Source organism: Oncorhynchus kisutch, unplaced genomic scaffold (genome assembly GCF_002021735.2).
Source record: "Oncorhynchus kisutch isolate 150728-3 unplaced genomic scaffold, Okis_V2 Okis02a-Okis13b_hom, whole genome shotgun sequence".
Lineage (NCBI taxonomy): Eukaryota > Metazoa > Chordata > Actinopteri > Salmoniformes > Salmonidae > Oncorhynchus > Oncorhynchus kisutch.
The window spans coordinates 11,423,611-11,446,201 of NW_022261979.1; the positions used below are offsets into that span (position 1 = coordinate 11,423,611).

At 46.3% G+C, this 22,591-nt stretch overlaps 1 protein-coding gene across 1 annotated transcript in view; it reads right to left on the reverse strand.

The window, feature by feature from the left end:
• LOC116359260 (CUB and sushi domain-containing protein 3-like) overlaps nt 1–22,591 on the reverse strand; it is a 547,528-nt gene that overhangs the window by 166,811 nt on the left and 358,126 nt on the right. Inside the window, 4 exon segments of the mRNA XM_031811826.1 lie at nt 3,419–3,499; nt 12,401–12,546; nt 19,613–19,790; nt 21,337–21,525. Of these exon segments, the coding sequence (XP_031667686.1) occupies nt 3,419–3,499; nt 12,401–12,546; nt 19,613–19,790; nt 21,337–21,525 (594 nt within the window).

A 22,591-nucleotide genomic window follows, 5' to 3' on the forward strand; every position in this document is an offset into this window, starting at 1 on the left:
TAGAGTGTAGAGGTGGCAGGGTAGCCTAGTGGTTAGAGTGTAGAGGTGGCAGGGTAGCCTAGTGGTTAGAGTGTAGAGGTGGCAGGGTAGCCTAGTGGTTAGAGTGTAGAGGCGGCAGGGTAGCCTAGTGGTTAGAGTGTAGAGGTGGCAGGGTAGCCTAGTGGTTAGAGTGTAGAGGTGGCAGGGTAGCCTAGTGGTTAGAGTGTAGAGGCGGCAGGGTAGCCTAGTGGTTAGAGTGTAGAGGTGGCAGGGTAGTGGTTAGAGTGTAGAGGCAGCAGGGTAGCCTAGTGGTTAGAGTGTAGAGGTGGCAGGGTAGCCTAGTGGTTAGAGTGTAGAGGTGGCAGGGTAGCCTAGTGGTTAGAGTGTAGAGGCGGCAGGGTAGCCTAGTGGTTAGAGTGTAGAGGTGGCAGGGTAGCCTAGTGGTTAGAGTGTAGAGGTGGCAGGGTAGCCTAGTGGTTAGAGTGTAGAGGTGGCAGGGTAGCCTAGTGGTTAGAGTGTAGAGGTGGCAGGGTAGCCTAGTGGTTAGAGTGTAGAGGTGGCAGGGTAGCCTAGTGGTTAGAGTGTAGAGGCGGCAGGGTAGCCTAGTGGTTAGAGTGTAGAGGTGGCAGGGTAGCCTAGTGGTTAGAGTGTAGAGGTGGCAGGGTAGCCTAGTGGTTAGAGTGTAGAGGCGGCAGGGTAGCCTAGTGGTTAGAGTGTAGAGGTGGCAGGGTAGCCTAGTGGTTAGAGTGTAGAGGTGGCAGGGTAGCCTAGTGGTTAGAGTGTAGAGGTGGCAGGGTAGCCTAGTGGTTAGAGTGTAGAGGTGGCAGGGTAGCCTAGTGGTTAGAGTGTAGAGGTGGCAGGGTAGCCTAGTGGTTAGAGTGTAGAGGCGGCAGGGTAGCCTAGTGGTTAGAGTGTAGAGGTGGCAGGGTAGCCTAGTGGTTAGAGTGTAGAGGCGGCAGGGTAGCCTAGTGGTTAGAGTGTAGAGGCGGCAGGGTAGCCTAGTGGTTAGAGTGTAGAGGCAGCAGGGTAGCCTAGTGGTTAGAGTGTAGAGGAGGCAGGGTAGCCTAGTGGTTAGAGTGTAGAGGTGGCAGGGTAGCCTAGTGGTTAGAGTGTAGAGGCGGTAGGTAGCCTAGTGGTTAGAGTGTAGAGGTGGCAGGGTAGCCTAGTGGTTAGAGCGTAGAGGCGGCAGGGTAGGCTAGTGGTTAGAGTGTAGAGGTGGCAGGGTAGCCTAGTGGTTAGAGTGTAGAGGTGGCAGGGTAACCTAGTGGTTAGAGTGTAGAGGTGGCAGGGTAGCCTAGTGGTTAGAGTGTAGAGGTGGCAGGGTAGCCTAGTGGTTAGAGTGTAGAGGTGGCAGGGTAGCCTAGTGGTTAGAGTGTAGAGGAGGCAGGTAGCCTGTCTTCCTAAATATGATCCCCAATTAGAGGCAACGATTACCAGCTGCCTCTAATTGGGAAACATACAACTTACCAACTTAGAAATAGAATGACTAGAACAACCCCCCCCCCTCCTAGTCACGCTCTGACCTAAACACCATAGAGAACCAAGGGCTCGGAGAGTGACAATAACGATATTCTGGAGATTAATTTTGTTAAATAATATTTATAACAATACAGCCCTACTAAAAGCCATGATGGCGCTGTACAACGTGACCGTGTGTTTACCTTCATTAGACACATTTTTTTCCCAGTATTTCTGTAACCCAGTGATATTTATTCCCATAGTCATTCGTTATGAATCCATAACTAAATAAACATCTGCATTTTTGAAAGAATATTTTTATAACTATTTTATTAATGAAAAGCATAAAGATGCCATTATTAGTTACATTGTTTTAGTTTGAAACGTGCAGACTGGCACTAAGAACAGAACAGCGGGAACGTTTCCTTAGCCAGTGCCGTTATTAGTGCAATGCCCATTAAATATTTCGGAGATGATTTTGTTTTCAAATAACGTAAAATGAGCAAGAAAAAAACCCCAGTCTTGAACATGGGGTGAGACATTGTTACTCATTTGTAAATAAAGCCAGTTTGTTATTTAGAGGGAGAGAAACCAAAAATCTACAGTCATCTCATGGGTCTCCCCAGTCGAAGGCGGCACGGTTATTAAACCAGCATCTGTAGCAACACAGCTTGCACTGCGTCATTTTGATACATATAAATGAATACAGAGAAATAACCAGCCAACTCACCAACCAAACAACTCACCAACCAAACAACTCACCAACCAAACAACTCACCAACCAAACAACTCACCAACCAAACAACTCACCAACCAAACAACTCACCAACCAAACAACTCACCAACCAAACAACCCACCAACCAAACAACCCACCAACCAAACAACTCACCAACCAAACAACTCACCAACCAAACAACTCACCAACCAAACAACTCACCAACCAAACAACTCACCAACCAAACAACCCACCAACCAAACAACTCACCAACCAAACAACTCACCAACCAAACAACTCACCAACCAAACAACTCACCAACCAAACAACCCACCAACCAAACAACTCACCAACCAAACAACTCACCAACCAAACAACTCACCAACCAAACAACTCACCAACCAAACAACCCACCAACCAAACAACTCACCAACCAAACAACTCACCAACCAAACAACTCACCAACCAAACAACTCACCAGCCAAACAACCCACCAACCAAACAACTCACCAACCAAACAACTCACCAACCAAACAACTCACCAACCAAACAACTCACCAACCAAACAACTCACCAACCAAACAACTCACCAACCAAACAACTCACCAACCAAACAACTCACCAACCAAACAACCCACCAACCAAACAACTCACCAACCAAACAACTCACCAACCAAACAACTCACCAACCAAACAACTCACCAACCAAACAACCCACCAACCAAACAACTCACCAACCAAACAACTCACCAACCAAACCACTCACCAACCAAACCACTCACCAACCAAACAACTCACCAACCAAACAACTCACCAACCAAACAACTCACCAACCAAACAACTCACCAACCAAACAACTCACCAACCAAACAACTCACCAACCAAACAACCCACCAACCAAACAACTCACCAACCAAACAACTCACCAACCAAACAACTCACCAACCAAACAACTCACCAACCAAACAACTCACCAACCAAACAACCCACCAACCAAACAACTCACCAACCAAACAACTCACCAACCAAACAACTCACCAACCAAACAACTCACCAGCCAAACAACCCACCAACCAAACAACTCACCAACCAAACAACTCACCAACCAAACCACTCACCAACCAAACAACTCACCAACCAAACAACTCACCAACCAAACAACTCACCAACCAAACAACTCACCAACCAAACAACTCACCAACCAAACAACTCACCAACCAAACAACTCGCCAACCAAACAAACACATGTATAAAAGGTGACATACCTATTTCAAACTCGTCATGTTCTGTGAGGATATCTGCGTTGGCAACAGCTGGAGGAGACTGACAAACTCTCAGTTGGTATGCTGTGAAGGGAGATAAACAACAACAATAAACAACAACAATAAACAACAACAACAATAGAAGGTAAACATTAGCTTACGTATCAACACAAGAGTTCGGCTGTTGATATGCATCCTGTCAGAGCTCATCAAACTGTCATCACAACCACCTTCCTCCTGTCAGCTCATCAAACTGTCATCACAACCTCCATCCTGTCAGCTCATCAAACTGTCATCCCACCTCCTTCATCCTGTCAGCTCATCAAACTGTCATCACAACCACCTTCCTCCTGTCAGAGCTCATCAAACTGTCATCACAACCACCTTCCTCCTGTCAGCTCATCAAACTGTCATCACAACCACCTTCCTCCTGTCAGAGCTCATCAAACTGTCATCACAACCACCTTCCTCCTGTCAGCTCATCAAACTGTCATCACAACCTCCTTCATCCTGTCAGCTCATCAAACTGTCATCACAACCTCCTTCATCCTGTCAGAGCTCATCAAACTGTCATCACAACCACCTTCCTCCTGTCAGCTCATCAAACTGTCATCACAACCTCCTTCATCCTGTCAGCTCATCAAACTGTCATCACAACCACCTTCCTCCTGTCAGCTCATCAAACTGTCATCACAACCTCCTTCATCCTGTCAGCTCATCAAACTGTCATCACAACCTCCATCCTGTCAGGTCATCAAACTGTCATCACAACCTCCTTCCTCCTGTCAGCTCATCAAACTGTCATCCCAACCTCCTTCCTCCTGTCAGCTCATCAAACTGTCATCACAACCTCCTTCATCCTGTCAGCTCATCAAACTGTCATCACACCTCCTTCATCCTGTCAGCTCATCAAACTGTCATCACAACCACCTTCATCCTGTCAGCTCATCAAACTGTCATCACAACCTCCTTCCTCCTGTCAGCTCATCAAACTGTCATCACACCTCCTTCATCCTGTCAGCTCAGCAAACTGTCATCACACCTCCTTCATCCTGTCAGCTCATCAAACTGTCATCACCCCTCCTTCACCCTGTCAACTCATCAAACTGTCATCACCCCTCCTTCATCCTGTCAGCTCATCAAACTGTCATCACACCTCCTTCATCCTGTCAGCTCATCAAACTGTCATCACCCCTCCTTCATCCTGTCAGCTCATCAAACTGTCATCACCCCTCCTTCATCCTGTCAACTCATCAAACTGTCGTCACCTCTCCTTCATCCTGTCAGCTCATCAAACTGTCATCACAACCTCCTTCCTCCTGTCAGCTCATCAAACCGTCATCACACCTCCTTCATCCTGTCAGCTCATCAAACTGTCATCACACCTCCTTCATCCTGTCAGCTCATCACACTGTTATCACCCCTCCTACATCCTGTCAGCTCATCAAACTGTCATCACAACCTCCATCCTGTCAGGTCATCAAACTGTCATCACAACCTCCTTCCTCCTGTCAGCTCATCAAACTGTCATCACAACCTCCTTCCTCCTGTCAGCTCATCAAACTGTCATCACAACCACCTTCCTCCTGTCAGCTCATCAAACTGTCATCACAACCTCCTTCATCCTGTCAGCTCATCAAACTGTCATCACAACCACCTTCCTCCTGTCAGCTCATCAAACTGTCATCACAACCTCCTTCATCCTGTCAGCTCATCAAACTGTCATCACAACCTCCATCCTGTCAGGTCATCAAACTGTCATCACAACCTCCTTCATCCTGTCAGCTCATCAAACTGTCATCACAACCTCCATCCTGTCAGGTCATCAAACTGTCATCACAACCTCCTTCCTCCTGTCAGCTCATCAAACTGTCATCACAACCTCCTTCATCCTGTCAGCTCATCAAACTGTCATCACAACCACCTTCCTCCTGTCAGCTCATCAAACTGTCATCACAACCTCCTTCATCCTGTCAGCTCATCAAACTGTCATCACAACCTCCATCCTGTCAGGTCATCAAACTGTCATCACAACCTCCTTCCTCCTGTCAGCTCATCAAACTGTCATCCCAACCTCCTTCCTCCTGTCAGCTCATCAAACTGTCATCACAACCTCCTTCATCCTGTCAGCTCATCAAACTGTCATCACACCTCCTTCATCCTGTCAGCTCATCAAACTGTCATCACAACCACCTTCATCCTGTCAGCTCATCAAACTGTCATCACAACCTCCTTCCTCCTGTCAGCTCATCAAACTGTCATCACACCTCCTTCATCCTGTCAGCTCAGCAAACTGTCATCACACCTCCTTCATCCTGTCAGCTCATCAAACTGTCATCACCCCTCCTTCACCCTGTCAACTCATCAAACTGTCATCACCCCTCCTTCATCCTGTCAGCTCATCAAACTGTCATCACACCTCCTTCATCCTGTCAGCTCATCAAACTGTCATCACCCCTCCTTCATCCTGTCAGCTCATCAAACTGTCATCACCCCTCCTTCATCCTGTCAACTCATCAAACTGTCGTCACCTCTCCTTCATCCTGTCAGCTCATCAAACTGTCATCACAACCTCCTTCCTCCTGTCAGCTCATCAAACCGTCATCACACCTCCTTCATCCTGTCAGCTCATCAAACTGTCATCACACCTCCTTCATCCTGTCAGCTCATCACACTGTTATCACCCCTCCTACATCCTGTCAGCTCATCAAACTGTCATCACAACCTCCATCCTGTCAGGTCATCAAACTGTCATCACAACCTCCTTCCTCCTGTCAGCTCATCAAACTGTCATCACAACCTCCTTCCTCCTGTCAGCTCATCAAACTGTCATCACAACCTCCTTCATCCTGTCAGCTCATCAAACTGTCATCACACCTCCTTCATCCTGTCAGCTCATCAAACTGTCATCACAACCTCCTTCATCCTGTCAGCTCATCAAACTGTCATCACAACCTCCTTCCTCCTGTCAGCTCATCAAACTGTCATCACACCTCCTTCATCCTGTCAGCTCAGCAAACTGTCATCACACCTCCTTCATCCTGTCAGCTCATCAAACTGTCATCACCCCTCCTTCACCCTGTCAACTCATCAAACTGTCATCACCCCTCCTTCATCCTGTCAGCTCATCAAACTGTCATCACACCTCCTTCATCCTGTCAGCTCATCAAACTGTCATCACCCCTCCTTCATCCTGTCAGCTCATCATCATCACCCCTCCTTCATCCTGTCAACTCATCAAACTGTAGTCACCCCTCCTTCATCCTGTCAGCTCATCAAACTGTCATCACAACCTCCTTCCTCATGTCAGCTCATCAAACTGTCATCACACCTCCTTCATCCTGTCAGCTCATCAAACTGTCATCACACCTCCTTCATCCTGTCAGCTCATCACACTGTTATCACCCCTCCTACATCCTGTCAGCTCATCAAACTGTTATCACACCTCCTTCATCCTGTCAGCTGTCATCACACCTCCTTCATTTTGTCAGCTCATAAAACTGTCATCACACCTCCTTCATCCTGTCAGCTCATCACACCTCCTTCATCCTGTCAGCTCATCAAACTGTCATCACCCCTCCTTCATCCTGTCAGCTCATCAAACTGTCATCACACCTCCTTCATCCTGTCAGCTCATAAAACTGTCATCACACCTCCTTCATCCTGTCAGCTCATCACACCTCCTTCATCCTGTCAGCTCATGAAACTGTCATCACACCTCCTTCATCCTGTCAGCTCATCACACCTCCTTCATCCTGTCAGCTCATCAAACTGTCATCACCCCTCCTTCATCCTGTCAGCTCATCAAACTGTCATCACACCTCCTTCATCCTGTCAGCTCATCAAACTGTCATCACACCTCCTTCATCCTGTCAGCTCATCAAACTGTCATCACACCTCCTTCATCCTGTCAGCTCATCAAACTGTCATCACACCTCCTTCATCCTGTCAGCTCATCAAACTGTCATCACCCCTCCTTCACCCTGTCAACTCATCAAACTGTCGTCACCCCTCTTTCAACCTGTCAGCTCATCAAACTGTCATCACCCCTCCTTCATCCTGTCAACTCATCAAACTGTCGTCACCCCTCATTCAACCTGTCAACTCATCAAACTGTCGTCACCCCTCCTTCAGCCTGTCAACACATCAAACTGTCGTCACCCCTCTTCATCCTGTCAGCTCATCACCCCTCCTTCATCCTGTCAACTCATCAAACTGTCGTCACCCCTCCTTCATCCTGTCAACTCATCAAACTGTCGTCACCCCTCTTCATCCTGTCAGCTCATCACCCCTCCTTCAACCTATCAGCTCATCAAACTGTCATCACCCCTCCTTCATCCTGTCAACTCATCAAACTGTCGTCAACCCTCCTTCAACCTGTCAACTCATCAAACTGTCGTCACCCCTCCTTCATCCTGTCAACTCATCAAACTGTCGTCACCCCTCTTCATCCTGTCAGCTCATCACCCCTCCTTCATCCTGTCAACTCATCAAACTGTCGTCACCCCTCCTTCATCCTGTCAACTCATCAAACTGTCGTCACCCCTCTTCATCCTGTCAGCTCATCACCCCTCCTTCATCCTGTCAGCTCATCAAACTGTCATCACCCCTCCTTCATCCTGTCAGCTCATCAAACTGTCATCACACCTCCTTCATCCTGTCAGCTCATCAAACTGTCATCACACCTCCTTCATCCTGTCAGCTCATCAAACTGTCATCACCCCTCCTTCATCCTGTCAGCTCATCAAACTGTCATCACACCTCCTTCATCCTGTCAGCTCATCAAACTGTCATCACACCTCCTTCATCCTGTCAGCTCATCAAACTGTCATCACCCCTCCTTCACCCTGTCAACTCATCAAACTGTCGTCACCCTCCTTCAACCTGTCAGCTCATCAAAATGTCATCACCCCTCCTTCATCCTGTCAACTCATCAAACTGTCGTCACCCCTCATTCAACCTGTCAACTCATCAAACTGTCGTCACCCCTCCTTCATCCTGTCAACACATCAAACTGTCGTCACCCCTCTTCATCCTGTCAGCTCATCACCCCTCCTTCATCCTGTCAACTCATCAAACTGTCGTCACCCCTCCTTCATCCTGTCAACTCATCAAACTGTCGTCACCCCTCTTCATCCTGTCAGCTCATCACCCCTCCTTCAACCTGTCAGCTCATCAAACTGTCATCACCCCTCCTTCATCCTGTCAACTCATCAAACTGTCGTCACCCCTCTTCATCCTGTCAGCTCATCACCCCTCCTTCATCCTATCAACTCATCAAACTGTCGTCACCCCTCTTCATCCTGTCAGCTCATCACCCCTCCTTCATCCTGTCAGCTCATCAAACTGTCATCACCCCTCCTTCATCCTGTCAGCTCATCAAACTGTCATCACACCTCCTTCATCCTGTCAGCTCATCAAACTGTCATCACACCTCCTTCATCCTGTCAGCTCATCAAACTGTCATCACCCCTCCTTCATCCTGTCAGCTCATCAAACTGTCATCACACCTCCTTCATCCTGTCAGCTCATCAAACTGTCATCACACCTCCTTCATCCTGTCAGCTCATCAAACTGTCATCACCCCTACTTCACCCTGTCAACTCATCAAACTGCCGTCACCCCTCCTTCAACCTGTCAGCTCATCAAACTGTCATCACCCCTCCTTCATCCTGTCAACTCATCAAACTGTCGTCACCCCTCCTTCATCCTGTCAGCTCATCAAACTGTCATCACCCCTCCTTCATCCTGTCAACTCATCAAACTGTCGTCACCCCTCCTTCATCCTGTCAACTCATCAAACTGTCGTCACCCCTCTTCATCCTGTCAGCTCATCACCCCTCCTTCAACCTGTCAGCTCATCAAACTGTCGTCACCCCTCCTTCAACCTGTCAACTCATCAAACTGTCATCACCCCTCCTTCATCCTGTCAACTCATCAAACTGTCGTCACCCCTCTTCATCCTGTCAGCTCATCACCCCTCCTTCATCCTGTCAACTCATCACACTTCTAAGCCTGTAAATCTATAGAACGTCCAGCTATCATGATTACGAACCTCAACCACGATCATTAAAAAAAAAGGCATGATAATTCAAACTGTGGTAAGATGAACAAATAAATGAACATTTTTGTTGTAGATGACTAGTTGATATCCAGGTTTTTATCAGTATGAATCGTGACAATAAGAACAACAAGGCGCCAGCTAATAAAGGTGGTGACAACAGCATAGTAATCAATACGTCAGACTCATCTGGACCCATGTGTTCCTACATTATTTATTTAACTAGTCAGTTATAAGAACTAAGTCTTACATACAATGATGGCCAAACCCGGACGACGACGGGCCAATTGTGCACCGTCCTATGGGACTCCCGATCACGGCCGGATGTGATGCAGCCTGGAATTCGAACCACGGTCTGTAGAGGCGCCTCTCGCACTGAGATGCAGTGCCTTAGACCGCTGTGATACAGCCTGGAATCGAACCACGGTCTGTAGTAACGCCTCTAGCACTGAGATGCAGTGCCTTAGACTGCTGTGATACAGCCTGGAATCGAACCACGGTCTGTAGTGGCGCCTCTCGCACTGTGATGCAGTGCCTTAGACCGCTGTGATACAGCCTGGAATCGAACCACGGTCTGTAGTGACGCCTCTAGCACTGAGATGCAGTGCCTTAGACCGCTGTGATGCAGCCTGGAATCGAACCACGGTCTGTAGTGACGCCTCTAGCACTGAGATGCAGTGCCTTAGACCGCTGTTAATACAGCCTGGAATCTAACCATGGTCTGTAGTGACGCCTCTACCACTGAGATGCAGTGCCTTAGACCGCTGTGATACAGCCTGGAATCGAACCACGGTCTGTAGTGACGCCTCTAGCACTGAGATGCAGTGCCTTAGACCGCTGTGATGCAGCCTGGAATCGAACCACGGTCTGTAGTGGCGCCTCTAGCACTGAGATGCAGTGCCTTAGACCGCTGTGATGCAGCCTGGAATCGAACCACGGTCTGTAGTGGCGCCTCTAGCACTGAGATGCAGTGCCTTAGACCGCTGTTAATACAGCCTGGAATCTAACCATGGTCTGTAGTGGCGCCTCTAGCACTGAGATGCAGTGCCTTAGACCGCTGTTAATACAGCCTGGAATCTAACCATGGTCTGTAGTGACGCCTCTACCACTGAGACGCAGTGCCTTAGACCGCTGTGATACAGCCTGGAATCGAACCACGGTCTGTAGTGACGCCTCTAGCACTGAGATGCAGTGCCTTAGACTGCTGTGATACAGCCTGGAATCGAACCATGGTCTGTAGTGACGCCTCTAGCACTGAGATGCAGTGCCTTAGACCGCTGTGATACAGCCTGGAATCGAACCACAGTCTGTAGTGACGCCTCTAGCACTGCCTTAGACTGCTGACTCAGACCGCTGCCTCAGACCGCTGCCTCAGACCGCTGCCTCAGACCACTGCCTCAGACCACTGCCTCAGACCGCTGTCTCAGACTGCTGTGATACAGCCTGGAATCGAACCACAGTCTGTAGTGACGCCTCTAGCACTGCCTTAGACCGCTGCCTCAGACTGCTGCCTCAGACCGCTGCCTCAGATCACTGCGTCACTCGGGGAGCCCAAGGTTTTCTTTGACTTAATTCAGCTTCCCCTCTCTTCCTTTCCACCATTCTCCTCCTTACCTCCTTCTCAAAATGCAGAGAAGAAGATCTGAGGGGAGGGACCTTCCATTATGGTTGAGAAGGAGGCGAGGAGAGGAATCAAGGAAAGACTAATTGAGATAGAGCCTTAGATCCCTCTGGGCTGTTCATAAAGACTGAGTTCATAAAGACTGAGTTCATAAAGACTGAGTTCATAATGACTATAAATTCATGAAGGCAGTAAGTTCATAAAGACTGAGTTCATAAACACTAAGTTCATAATGACTATAAGTTCATGAAGGCAGTAAGTTCATAAACACTAAGTTCATGAAGGCAGTAAGTTCATGAAGGCAGTAAGTTCATGAAGGCAGTAAGTTCATGAAGGCAGTAAGTTCATGAAGGCAGTAAGTTCATAAAGGCAGTAAGTTCATGAAGGCAGTAAGTTCATGAAGGCAGTAAGTTCATAAAGGCAGTAAGTTCATAAAGGCAGTAAGTTCATGAAGGCAGTAAGTTCATAAAGGCAGTAAGTTCATGAAGGCAGTAAGTTCATAAAGGCAGTAAGTTCATGAAGGCAGTAAGTTCATGAAGGCAGTAAGTTCATAAAGGCAGTAAGTTCATGAAGGCAGTAAGTTCATAAAGGCAGTAAGTTCATAAAGGCAATAAGTTCATGAAGGCAGTAAGTTCATGAATGCTGTAAGTTCATCCTTTTACCAATGTCCAGTCTAGGCTTCTATTTAATATACTGGTTCATTTGAATCAGCTGAAGCAGTCTCTTTAACAGGGAACAATCACCATGGTAACTAAGTAGAAACTTTAAAAGGGCACTACTCACCATGGTAACTAAGTAGAAACTTTAAAAGGGCACTACTCACCATGGTAACTAAGTAGAAACTGTAAAAGGGCACTACTCACCATGGTAACTAAGTAGAAACTGTAAAAGGGCACTACTCACCATGGTAACTAAGTAGAAACTGTAAAAGGGCACTACTCACCATGGTAACTAAGTAGAAACTGTAAAAGGGCACTACTCACCATGGTAACTAAGTAGAAACTTTAAAAGGGCACTACTCACCATGGTAACTAAGTAGAACCTTTAAAAGGGCATTACTCACCATGGTAACTAAGTAGAACCTTTAAAAGGGCACTACTCACCATGGTAACTAAGTAGAAACTGTAAAAGGGCACTACTCACCATGATAACTAAGTAGAAACTTTAAAAGGGCACTACTCACCATGGTAACTAAGTAGAAACTGTAAAAGGGCACTACTCACCATGGTAACTAAGTAGAAACTGTAAAAGGGCACTACTCACCATGGTAACTAAGTAGAAACTGTAAAAGGGCACTACTCACCATGGTAACTAAGTACAAAGAACCCGCTGGTGCTGAAATCACTGTGGAACTTGATGAGGACATGATTGGCTGTGGTATAGACCTCTTTCTGGGGCGTGTTCCCGCTGAACTGACCAATCTGAGGAGATCCTTGGTCAGGGCCGTCCCTGTAAGGAGAGACGATAACCAATCAGCAGTGAGTTAGTTTCCCCAAAGCTTTGTAGTTAATTAGTCTAGACAGCAGAGAGAAAGAGAGTCATTAGTCTGGACAGCCTGGTCCCACAGCAGAGAGAGAGAGAGTCATTAGTCTGGACAGCCTGGTCCCACAGCAGAGAGAGAGAGAGTCATTAGTCTGGACAGCCTGGTCCCACAGCAGAGAGAGAGAGAGTCATTAGTCTGGCCTGGTCCCACAGCAGAGAGAGAGAGTCATTAGTCTGGACAGCCTGGTCCCACAGGAGAGAGAGAGAGTCATTAATCTGGACAGCCTGGTCCCACAGCAGAGAGAGAGAGAGTCATTAGTCTGGACAGCCTGGTCCCACAGCAGAGAGAGAGAGTCATTAGTCTGGACAGCCTGGTCCCACAGCAGAGAGAGCGAGTCATTAGTCTGGACAGCCTGGTCCCACAGAAGAGAGAGAGAGTCATTAGTCTGGATAGCCTGGTCCCACAGCAGAGAGAGAGAGAGTCATTATAAAAATTGTTTGACTGTAAATCTTCTGAGGGTGAAGTATACACAATTTTCCACATGAAGCCCTTTGATGTTGTGAGAGTGGTCTAGGTCTGTGGCCCTGTAGCGATGAGCAATAACCAGGGGAGAGTGTGAGTTACGCCTGTATCCCAAACAACCAGGGGAGTGTGTGAGTTAGGCCTGCATCCCAAACAACCAGGGGAGAGTGTGAGTTAGGCCTGTATCCCAAACAACCAGGGGAGAGTGTGAGTTAGTTCTGCATCCCAAACAACCAGGGGAGAGTGTGAGTTAGGCCTGTATCCCAAACAACCAGGGGAGAGTGTGAGTTCTTTGTATCCCAAACAACCAGGGGAGAGTGTGAGTTACGCCTGTATCCAAAACAACCAGGGGAGAGTGTGAGTTACGCCTGTATCCCAAACAACCAGGGGAGAGTGTGAGTTACGCCTGTATCCCAAACAACCAGGGGAGAGTGTGAGTTATTTGTCTCCCAAACAACCAGGGGAGAGTGTGAGTTACACCTGTATCCCAAACAACCAGGGGAGAGTGCGAGTTACGCCTGTATCCCAAACAACCAGGGGAGAGTGTGAGTTAGGCCTGTATCCCAAACAACCAGGGGAGAGTGTGAGTTATTTGTCTCCCAAACAACCAGGGGAGAGTGTGAGTTACGCCTGTATCCAAAACAACCAGGGGAGAGTGTGAGTTACGCCTGTATCCAAAACAACCAGGGGAGAGTGTGAGTTACGCCTGTATCCCAAACAACCAGGGGAGAGTGTGAGTTAGGCATGTATCCCAAACAACCAGGGGAGAGTGTGAGTTAGGCCTGTATCCCAAACAACCAGGGGAGAGTGTGAGTTAGGCCTGTATCTCAAACAACCAGGGGAGAGTGTGAGTTATTTGTCTCCCAAACAACCAGGGGAGAGTGTGAGTTACGCCTGTATCCCAAACAACCAGGGGAGAGTGTGAGTTAGGCCTGTATCCCAAACAACCAGGGGAGAGTGTGAGTTAGGCCTGCATCCCAAACAACCAGGGGAGAGTGTGAGTTAGGCCTGTATCCCAAACAACCAGGGGAGAGTGTGAGTTATTTGTATCCCAAACAACCAGGGGAGAGTGTGAGTTACGCCTGTATCCCAAACAACCAGGGGAGAGTGTGAGTTACGCCTGTATCCCAAACAACCAGGGGAGAGTGTGAGTTAGGCCTGTATCCCAAACAACCAGGGGAGAGTGTGAGTTACTCCTGCGTCCTAAATGCCAGCCTATCCTCTACATAGTCCATTATGGGCCATGGTCAAACGTAGTACACTTTATAGGGAGCAGGGTATCATTCGGTACGTTTCCCTAAAACTTGGTAGCTAACGTAACACTCTATTTCTCTTGATAATAACCAGCCAATCAGCAAGGAGAGAATAACAACTGCTAAATCTTTGATCGTTTGACCATCAACCTTTTGAAGTGCCTGAAGTGAACAACAACAACAACAAAATCCACCAAAAATGAAGCAGTTTACCGTTGTGACCCAGTGTATTCTGGGTTTAGGTCATCGAGGGTTTTCGTGGCTGGTTAAGTGCTACGAAAGCTACAAAGCTTTCTGGGGAACAATCACCCCTACCGTTGTGACTCAGTGTTGTCTGGGTTTAGGTCATCGAGGGTTTTCGTGGCTAGTTAAGTGCTAAGAAAGCTACAAAGCTTTTTGGGGAACAATCACCCCTACCGTTGTGACCCAGTGTATTCTGGGTTTAGGTCATCGAGGGTTTTCGTGGCTAGTTAAGTGCTACGAAAGCTACAAAGCTTTCTGGGGAACAATCACCCCCAAACACGTACAGACACATTTAAGAAATAAAATACACTGGATACAGGAAGAAGAATGAAGAAGAATGAAGAAGAAGAATGAAGAAGAATGAAGAAGAAGAATGAAGAAGAAGCACGTTGCTGTTCATGTAGCTAGCTAAGTGCTGTACTATGAGTGGTCTGGGTCCTCCAGGGTCCTAGCTAGCTAAGTGCTGTGCTATGAGTGGTCTGGGTCTTCCAGGGTCCTAGCTAGCTAAGTGCTGTGCTATGAGTGGTCTGGGTCCTCCAGGGTCCTAGCTAGCTAAGTGCTGTACTATGAGTGGTGAGGGCCCTCCAGTGTCCTAGCTAGCTAGCTAAGTGCTGTGCTATGAGTGGTCTGGGTCTTCCAGGGTCCTAGCTAGCTAAGTGCTGTACTATGAGTGGTCTGGGTCTTCCTGGGTCCTAGCTAGCTAGCTAAGTGCTGTACTATGAGTGGTCTGGGTCTTCCAGGGTCCTAAGCTAGCTAAGTGATGTACTATGAGTGGTGAGGGCCCTCCAGTGTCCTAGCTAGCTAAGTGCTGTACTATGAGTGGTCTGGGTCTTCCAGGGTCCTAGCTAGCTAAGTGCTGTGCTATGAGTGGTCTGGGTCTTCCAGGGTCCTAGCTAGCTAAGTGCTGTACTATGAGTGGTCTGGGTCTTCCAGGGTCCTAGTTAGCTAAGTGCTGTGCTATGAGTGGTCTGGGTCTTCCAGGGTCCTGTACTAACTATAGAGATTTAGGGGGGGGGACTCAACCCAGCCAGAGTATCCAGAGAACCTGAGGAGAAGTTTATGTTACGTAAAGCATAGCTAAATGAGGTCAACAACAGCCACAGCCAGTACTAATGATTTTCAATGATAAGCAATTTCCCTCCGGACTGCTCCTTAATAGGGTTGTCATTATGGGTGAACCTATCGCTGAAGCCTTCGGCCGCTGTCGTCTGCTCTGCTGTACGGAGAAAACGCATTACCACTAATGCCGATGTCGTGAGAGAGGAGATACATCTGTTTTCCTGACTGACTGCATCCAAAAAGGGAAACCAATTCATCTCTATTGAGTCCAACAGAAGTGTTTTTGTCATGTTTATTGAGTCCAACAGAAGTGTTTTTGGCGTGTCTACTGAGTCCAACAGAAGTGTAATTTGTCATGTTTACGGAGTCCAACATAAGTGTAATTTGTCATGTTCATTGAGTCCAACAGAAGTGTTTTTGTCATGTTTATTGAGTCCAACAGAAATGTTTTTGGCGTGTCTACTGAGTCCAACAGAAGTGTTTTTCTAAAGTGGATGCCTCTTGCAGATGCCTTGTTCTGACTGTAAGCCCGAGGCAGAGCTCAAAGTGTCCCCATGGGAGTGGAGAGAGAGAGAACGGCCCGGGCTTGGGTTCCCCCGGCGGGGCTGTGTGGTAGGGGTGTGACTGCCTACGGTGCAGCTGAGTTGTTCTACTACTCTACTGTTCTGTTCTGGAATCCAACGGAGGAGAATTCCACATTCTACATTCTACATTCTACATTCTACATTCCATCTGGCCTCCATTATGCCGATGATTCTAAAAAATATATTGTATTGCTTTCCTTTGTAAAACCTAGCAGGTGTAGCCAAATAATACCTCAGGAAAACTGATGGCATTGATGGTTAACTGCTTTGTTAAATGTTGTTAGAGTAGCTATATCTGTATATTTTCCCAGCTGGAAATAACTGTCATAAAGTATCTAGTGCCCTTTACCTAGTGCCCTTTACTCAGGAAATACATTGTGTGTTCAGTGTGTGGGAGTAGGGAGAGGATAGCAAAGAACACAATGTATATTTCCTTCTGTCTGTATAAAATGTTTTAAGGTCTGCATCTGACTCACCTGGATTCCATCACTTCCCTGATTACCTTCTCTATATATATGTCACTGCCTTTGGTTCCTTCCCCAGGTGTCAATAGTTCTGTTTCAGGTCTGTGCATTGTTCGCGGTTCTTGACTCCCAGCGCACACGTTACACTCTGTATAAAATGCTTTAAGGTCTGTTTCCTTCTGTCTGTATAAGGTCTGTTTCCTTCTGTCTGTATAAGGTCTGTTTCCTTCTGTCTGTATAAGGTATGTTTCCTTCTGTCTGTATAAGGTCTGTTTCCTTCTGTCTGTATAAGGTCTGTTTCCTTCTGTCTGTATAAAATGCTTTAAGGTCTGTTTCCTTCTGTCTGTATAAAATGCTTTAAGGTCTGTTTCCTTCTGTCTGTATAAAATGCTTTACGGTCTGTTTCCTTCTGTCTGTATAAAATGCTTTATGGTCTGTTTCCTTCTGTCTGTATAAAATGCTTTACGGTCTGTTTCCTTCTGTCTGTATAAGGTCTGTTTCCTTCTGTCTGTATAAAATGCTTTAAGGTCTGTTTCCTTCTGTCTGTATAAGGTCTGTTTCCTTCTGTCTGTATAAAATGCTTTACGGTTTGTTTCCTTCTGTCTGTATAAAATGCTTTAAGGTCTATTTCCTTCTGTCTGTTTAAAATGCTTTACGGTCTGTTTCCTTCTGTCTGTATAAAATGTTTTACGGTCTGTTTCCTTCTGTCTGTATAAGGTCTGTTTCCTTCTGTCTGTATAAAATGCTTTACGGTCTGTTTCCTTCTGTCTGTATAAAATGCTTTCCGGTCTGTTTCCTTCTGTCTGTATAAGGTCTGTTTCCTTCTGTCTGTATAACATGTTTTACGGTCTGTTTCCTTCTGTCTGTATAAAATGCTTTCAGGTCTGTTTCCTTCTGTCTGTATAAGGTCTGTTTCCTTCTGTCTGTATAAAATGCTTTACGGTCGGTTTCCTTACCGTTGCTTACATTGTTCTGTTTTTTACCAGTATACCCTAAGGATTAGTGTTTGTTCACAATTACTAATAACGCATCCTCAACCGCCCGGGGACGTGATGAAGTGAAAACAACCATAACCGCGAACATAGAACATTCACATTATTAAGGCTACAGTCAGAGACATAGCTTTATTAAGGCTACAGTCAGAGACATAGCTTTATTAAGGCTACAGTCAGAGACATAGCTTTATTAAGGCTACAGTCAGAGACATAGCTTTATTAAGGCTACAGTCAGAGACATAGCTTTATTAAGGCTACAGTCAGAGACATAGCTTTATTAAGGCTACAGTCAGAGACATAGCTTTATTTAGGCTACAGTCAGAGACATAGCTTTATTTAGGCTACAGTCAGAGACATAGCTTTATTAAGGCTACAGTCAGAGACATAGCTTTATTAAGGCTACAGTCAGAGACATAGCTTTATTAAGGCTACAGTCAGAGACATAGCTTTATTAAGGCTACAGTCAGAGACATAGCTTTATTAAGGCTACAGTCAGAGACATAGCTTTATTTAGGCTACAGTCAGAGACATAGCTTTATTAAGGCTACAGTCAGAGACATAGCTTTATTAAGGCTACAGTCAGAGACATAGCTTTATTAAGGCTACAGTCAGAGACATAGCTTTATTAAGGCTACAGTCAGAGACATAGCTTTATTTAGGCTACAGTCAGAGACATAGCTTTATTAAGGCTACAGTCAGAGACATAGCTTTATTAAGGCTACAGTCAGAGACATAGCTTTATTAAGGCTACAGTCAGAGACATAGCTTTATTAAGGCTACAGTCAGAGACATAGCTTTATTTAGGCTACAGTCAGAGACATAGCTTTATTAAGGCTACAGTCAGAGACATAGCTTTATTAAGGCTACAGTCAGAGACATAGCTTTATTAAGGCTACAGTCAGAGACATAGCTTTATTAAGGCTACAGTCAGAGACATAGCATTATTAAGGCTACAGTCAGAGACATAGCTTTATTAAGGCTACAGTCAGAGCCAGGACGGATGTTGTAAACAGGAGGATTGATTTATCAAAGTTTCTGCTAATCACTTCCTATAAAGTCTATTAGTTTAGTCAACTTGTCTATAATGAGATACAATCAGCTTCCTCTTCTGTCATCGTTGTTGCCCTAGAAGACTAAATCAACGTGTTTCTGATAAGATTTCAGTTGGGGTTTTATGTGGTTGAAATACGAGCAGGTTTGTAGTGATGCTGTTGAAGATAACACACCTCTGCAGACGGTATCTAACTGTGGATTCGCATTCTGTCAGGATGCTGAAAGAAATTATATTTCCCCACTCCTGTTTCTGAGTCAAAATGTAGCCTGTATCACTTTACTGCAAGACATTCTAATTACTTCTGCAGGTGTTAATATGAAGGCTCTGTGAGAGGTTATTCTACTACTCTACTGTTCTGTTCTGGAATCCAACGGAGGAGAATTCCACATTCTACATTCTACAGTCAGTGTCCAGATGTCAGTTTCCAGTTATCCCATCTGAACAGTAGGCTACAGTTTCCTTTGACGTTCCATAGGCCTGTTTGAAGTCCCCGTCTTGTGACTGTTGAACTTGTAAGGCTAAAGCGTCTCACAATCATCACATCATAACACAACACTCTATCGACACCCTACACCCATAGGGCTCTGGTCAAAAGTAGTGCACTATATATAGGGAATAGGGTGCCATAGGGCTCTGGTCTAAAGTAGTGCACTATATAGGGAATAGGGTGCCATAGGGCTCTGGTCTAAAGTAGTGCACTATATAGGGAATAGGGTGCCATAGGGCTCTGGTCAAAAGTAGTGCACTATATAGGGAATAGGTTGCCATAGGGCTCTGGTCTAAAGTAGTGCACTATATAGGGAATAGGGTGCCATTTGTGACGCATTCCATACTACTGTAACGAAGTGCGCTACTTACCAGACGGTGATGTAGTCGTAGATGGGTTCAGTGTTGAGAACGGTGAAGTTGATGCAGATGCCATTCCCTGGGGGAACCCGTACACTCCACAGACAGTCCTGGAAGTTAGGGTACTCTGCTGGGTGGTCGGGAGAATAGATGGTCCCGTTCAGAGACGTTATATTACCACCACACTGGGCTAGAGGGAGGGAGGGAGGGAGAGAGAGAGAGAGAGAGAGAGAGAGAGAGGGAGGGAGGGAGGGAGGGAGAGAGGGAGGGAGGGAGGGAGGGAGGGAGGGGAGGGAGGGAGGGAAAGAGGGAGGGAGGGAGAGAGAGAGAGAAAGAGGGAGAAAGGGAGAGAGAGAGGGAGGGAGGGGTTTGAGATCGAGAGAGAGGGAGGGAGGGAGGGGGTTTGAGATCGAGAGAGAGAGAGAGAGAGAGAGAGAGAGAGAGAGAGAGAGAGAGAGAGAGAGAGAGAGAGAGAGAGAGAGAGAGAGAGCAGAATGAAGCCGTCAGCCGTCCCCTGATACACTACCCTAGTGGCTAACTGTATATAAACCAACCATAACCAAACATGATTTTGTTATTGTTCATAGATGTGTGTATTCTGCAGGGGTAAACCCCAGGATATGTGATTCACTGTCTTTGTTATTGACGTCAGTTACCTGGTCTGTTACCTGATAAACAACAGCCAGTATGGTACATAGTAAACAACAGCCAGTATGGTACATGGTAAACAACAGCCAGTATGGTACATGAGAAACAACAGACCGCATGGTACATGCTAAACAAAAGACAGTATGGTACATGAGAAACAACAGCCAGTATGGTACATGAGAAACAACAGACGGTATGGTACATGAGAAACAACAGACAGTATGGTACATGAGAAACAACAGACATTATGGCACATGAGAAACAACAGCATGTGTGGTACATGAGAAACGACGGCCAGTATGGTACATGAGAAACAACAGCCAGTATGGTACATGAGAAACAACCGACAGTATGGTACATGATAGGCAACAGCCAGTATGGTACATGAGAAACAACAGCCAGTATGGTACATGAGAAATAACAGCCAGTATGGAACATGAGAAACAACAGACAGTTTGGTACATGAGAAACAACAGCCAGTATGGTACATGATAGACAACAGACAAACAGACTGGATAAATAGCAGGGTAGAGGTCAGCCTGGATAAATAGCAGGGTACAGGTCAGCCTGGATAAATAGCAGGGTACAGGTCAACCTGGATAAATAGCAGGGTACAGGTCAGCCTGGATAAATAGCAGCAGGGTACAGGTCAACCTGGATAAATAGCAGCAGGGTACAGGTAAACCTGGATAAATAGCAGCAGGGTACAGGTCAGCCTGGATAAATAGCAGGGTACAGGTCAGCCTGGATAAATAGCAGGGTACAGGTCAGCCTAGATGAATAGCAGGGTACAGGTCAGCCTGGATACATAGCAGGGTAAAGGTCAGCCTGGATAAATAGCAACAGGGTACAGGTCAGCCTGGATAAATAGCAGCAAGGTACAGGTCAGCCTGGATAAATAGCAGCAGGGTACAGGTCCGCCGGGATAAATAGCAGGGTACAGGTCAGCCTAGATAAATAGCAGCAGGGTACAGGTCAGCCTAGATACACTACCACACCACATTTAATGTCACTCTATAAGATAATTCCAAAGAGAAGTCCATTTACAGAGATATTAAATACATTATGCATGAAGATAATCCACTCACCTTCACAGCATGGTACAGGGTAGTTCCAGTTTCTGCTGACCCCATGCAGGCAGGTGAGTGAGACCTCTCCTATCAGGGTGTAACCTGGCAGGCATTCAAACGAGATGGTCAGGCCCACCCCGAAGTCTCGGCCTATCACCACGCCGTTACGGAACGGCCTCGGGTCAGGGCAGCGCTGGAGCTCATAGGCTATTGGTCAACAGGGAACACAAAGGGTATGTTAATGGTGTTTTATTTGAATGGTTCGAGGGGGGAAAAGGACAGCAGATTAACGTTGCCAGACACCGACCATTAGTCTGTGTGATTAATGGGAAGGCTGAGGTAAAGACGCGAGACAAGGGCAGATCCCCGGAATCTGGTTCTTCTCACAAAAACGCCTGTAGAGTCCCATCCGTTTGAGCTACAAACTAGTATGACCCATCTATGGAAAGCTGAGACTCTCACGAACACGCACGTGTTTTGCTCACACGCCACACAAGAGTCGTTAGAAGGTAAGGGGTCCTTCTACATAGAAGGTCATAGTAAATCCCAGGACATAGTGTCTATAATACTGTAGGGGTTCTTCTACATAGAAGATCATAGTAAATCCCAGGTCATAGTGTCTATAATACTGTAAGGGGTTCTTCTACATAGTAGACCATAGTAAATCCCAGGTCATAGTGTCTATAATACTGTACAGGGTTCTTCTACATAGTAGACCATAGTAAATCCCAGGTCATAGTGTCTATAATACTGTACAGGGTTCTTCTACATAGTAGACCATAGTAAATCCCAGGTCATAGTGTCTATAATACTGTAAGGGGTTCTTCTACATAGTAGACCATAGTAAATCCCAGGTTATAGTGTCTATAATACTGTAATAAACTCACATAGCTGCAGTCACAAACTCTAAACTCCACACAGCTCTCACTGACTAGTTGGATATTCATTTGTCACTGAGCAAAACATTTCTGTATTCACAGCATTCTTATGAATTCATTTTCTATCAGGTTTGTGCTTGGATAACCTTACTTTTCTTTGGCAATTTGTCAATAAAACTCATGAATGCAACTGATTATGTAAAATTGTTTGTTGTTCAACTTGGTACCAATCTGCTACTGGGGTTTAGCTTTCTTAAAGCTACTTGGTACCAAACTCCCACTGGGGTTCAGCTTTCTTAAAGCTACTTGGTACCAAACTCCCACTGGGGTTTAGCTTTCTTAAAGCTACTTGGTACCAAACTCCCACTGGGGTTCAGCTTTCTTAAAGCTACTTG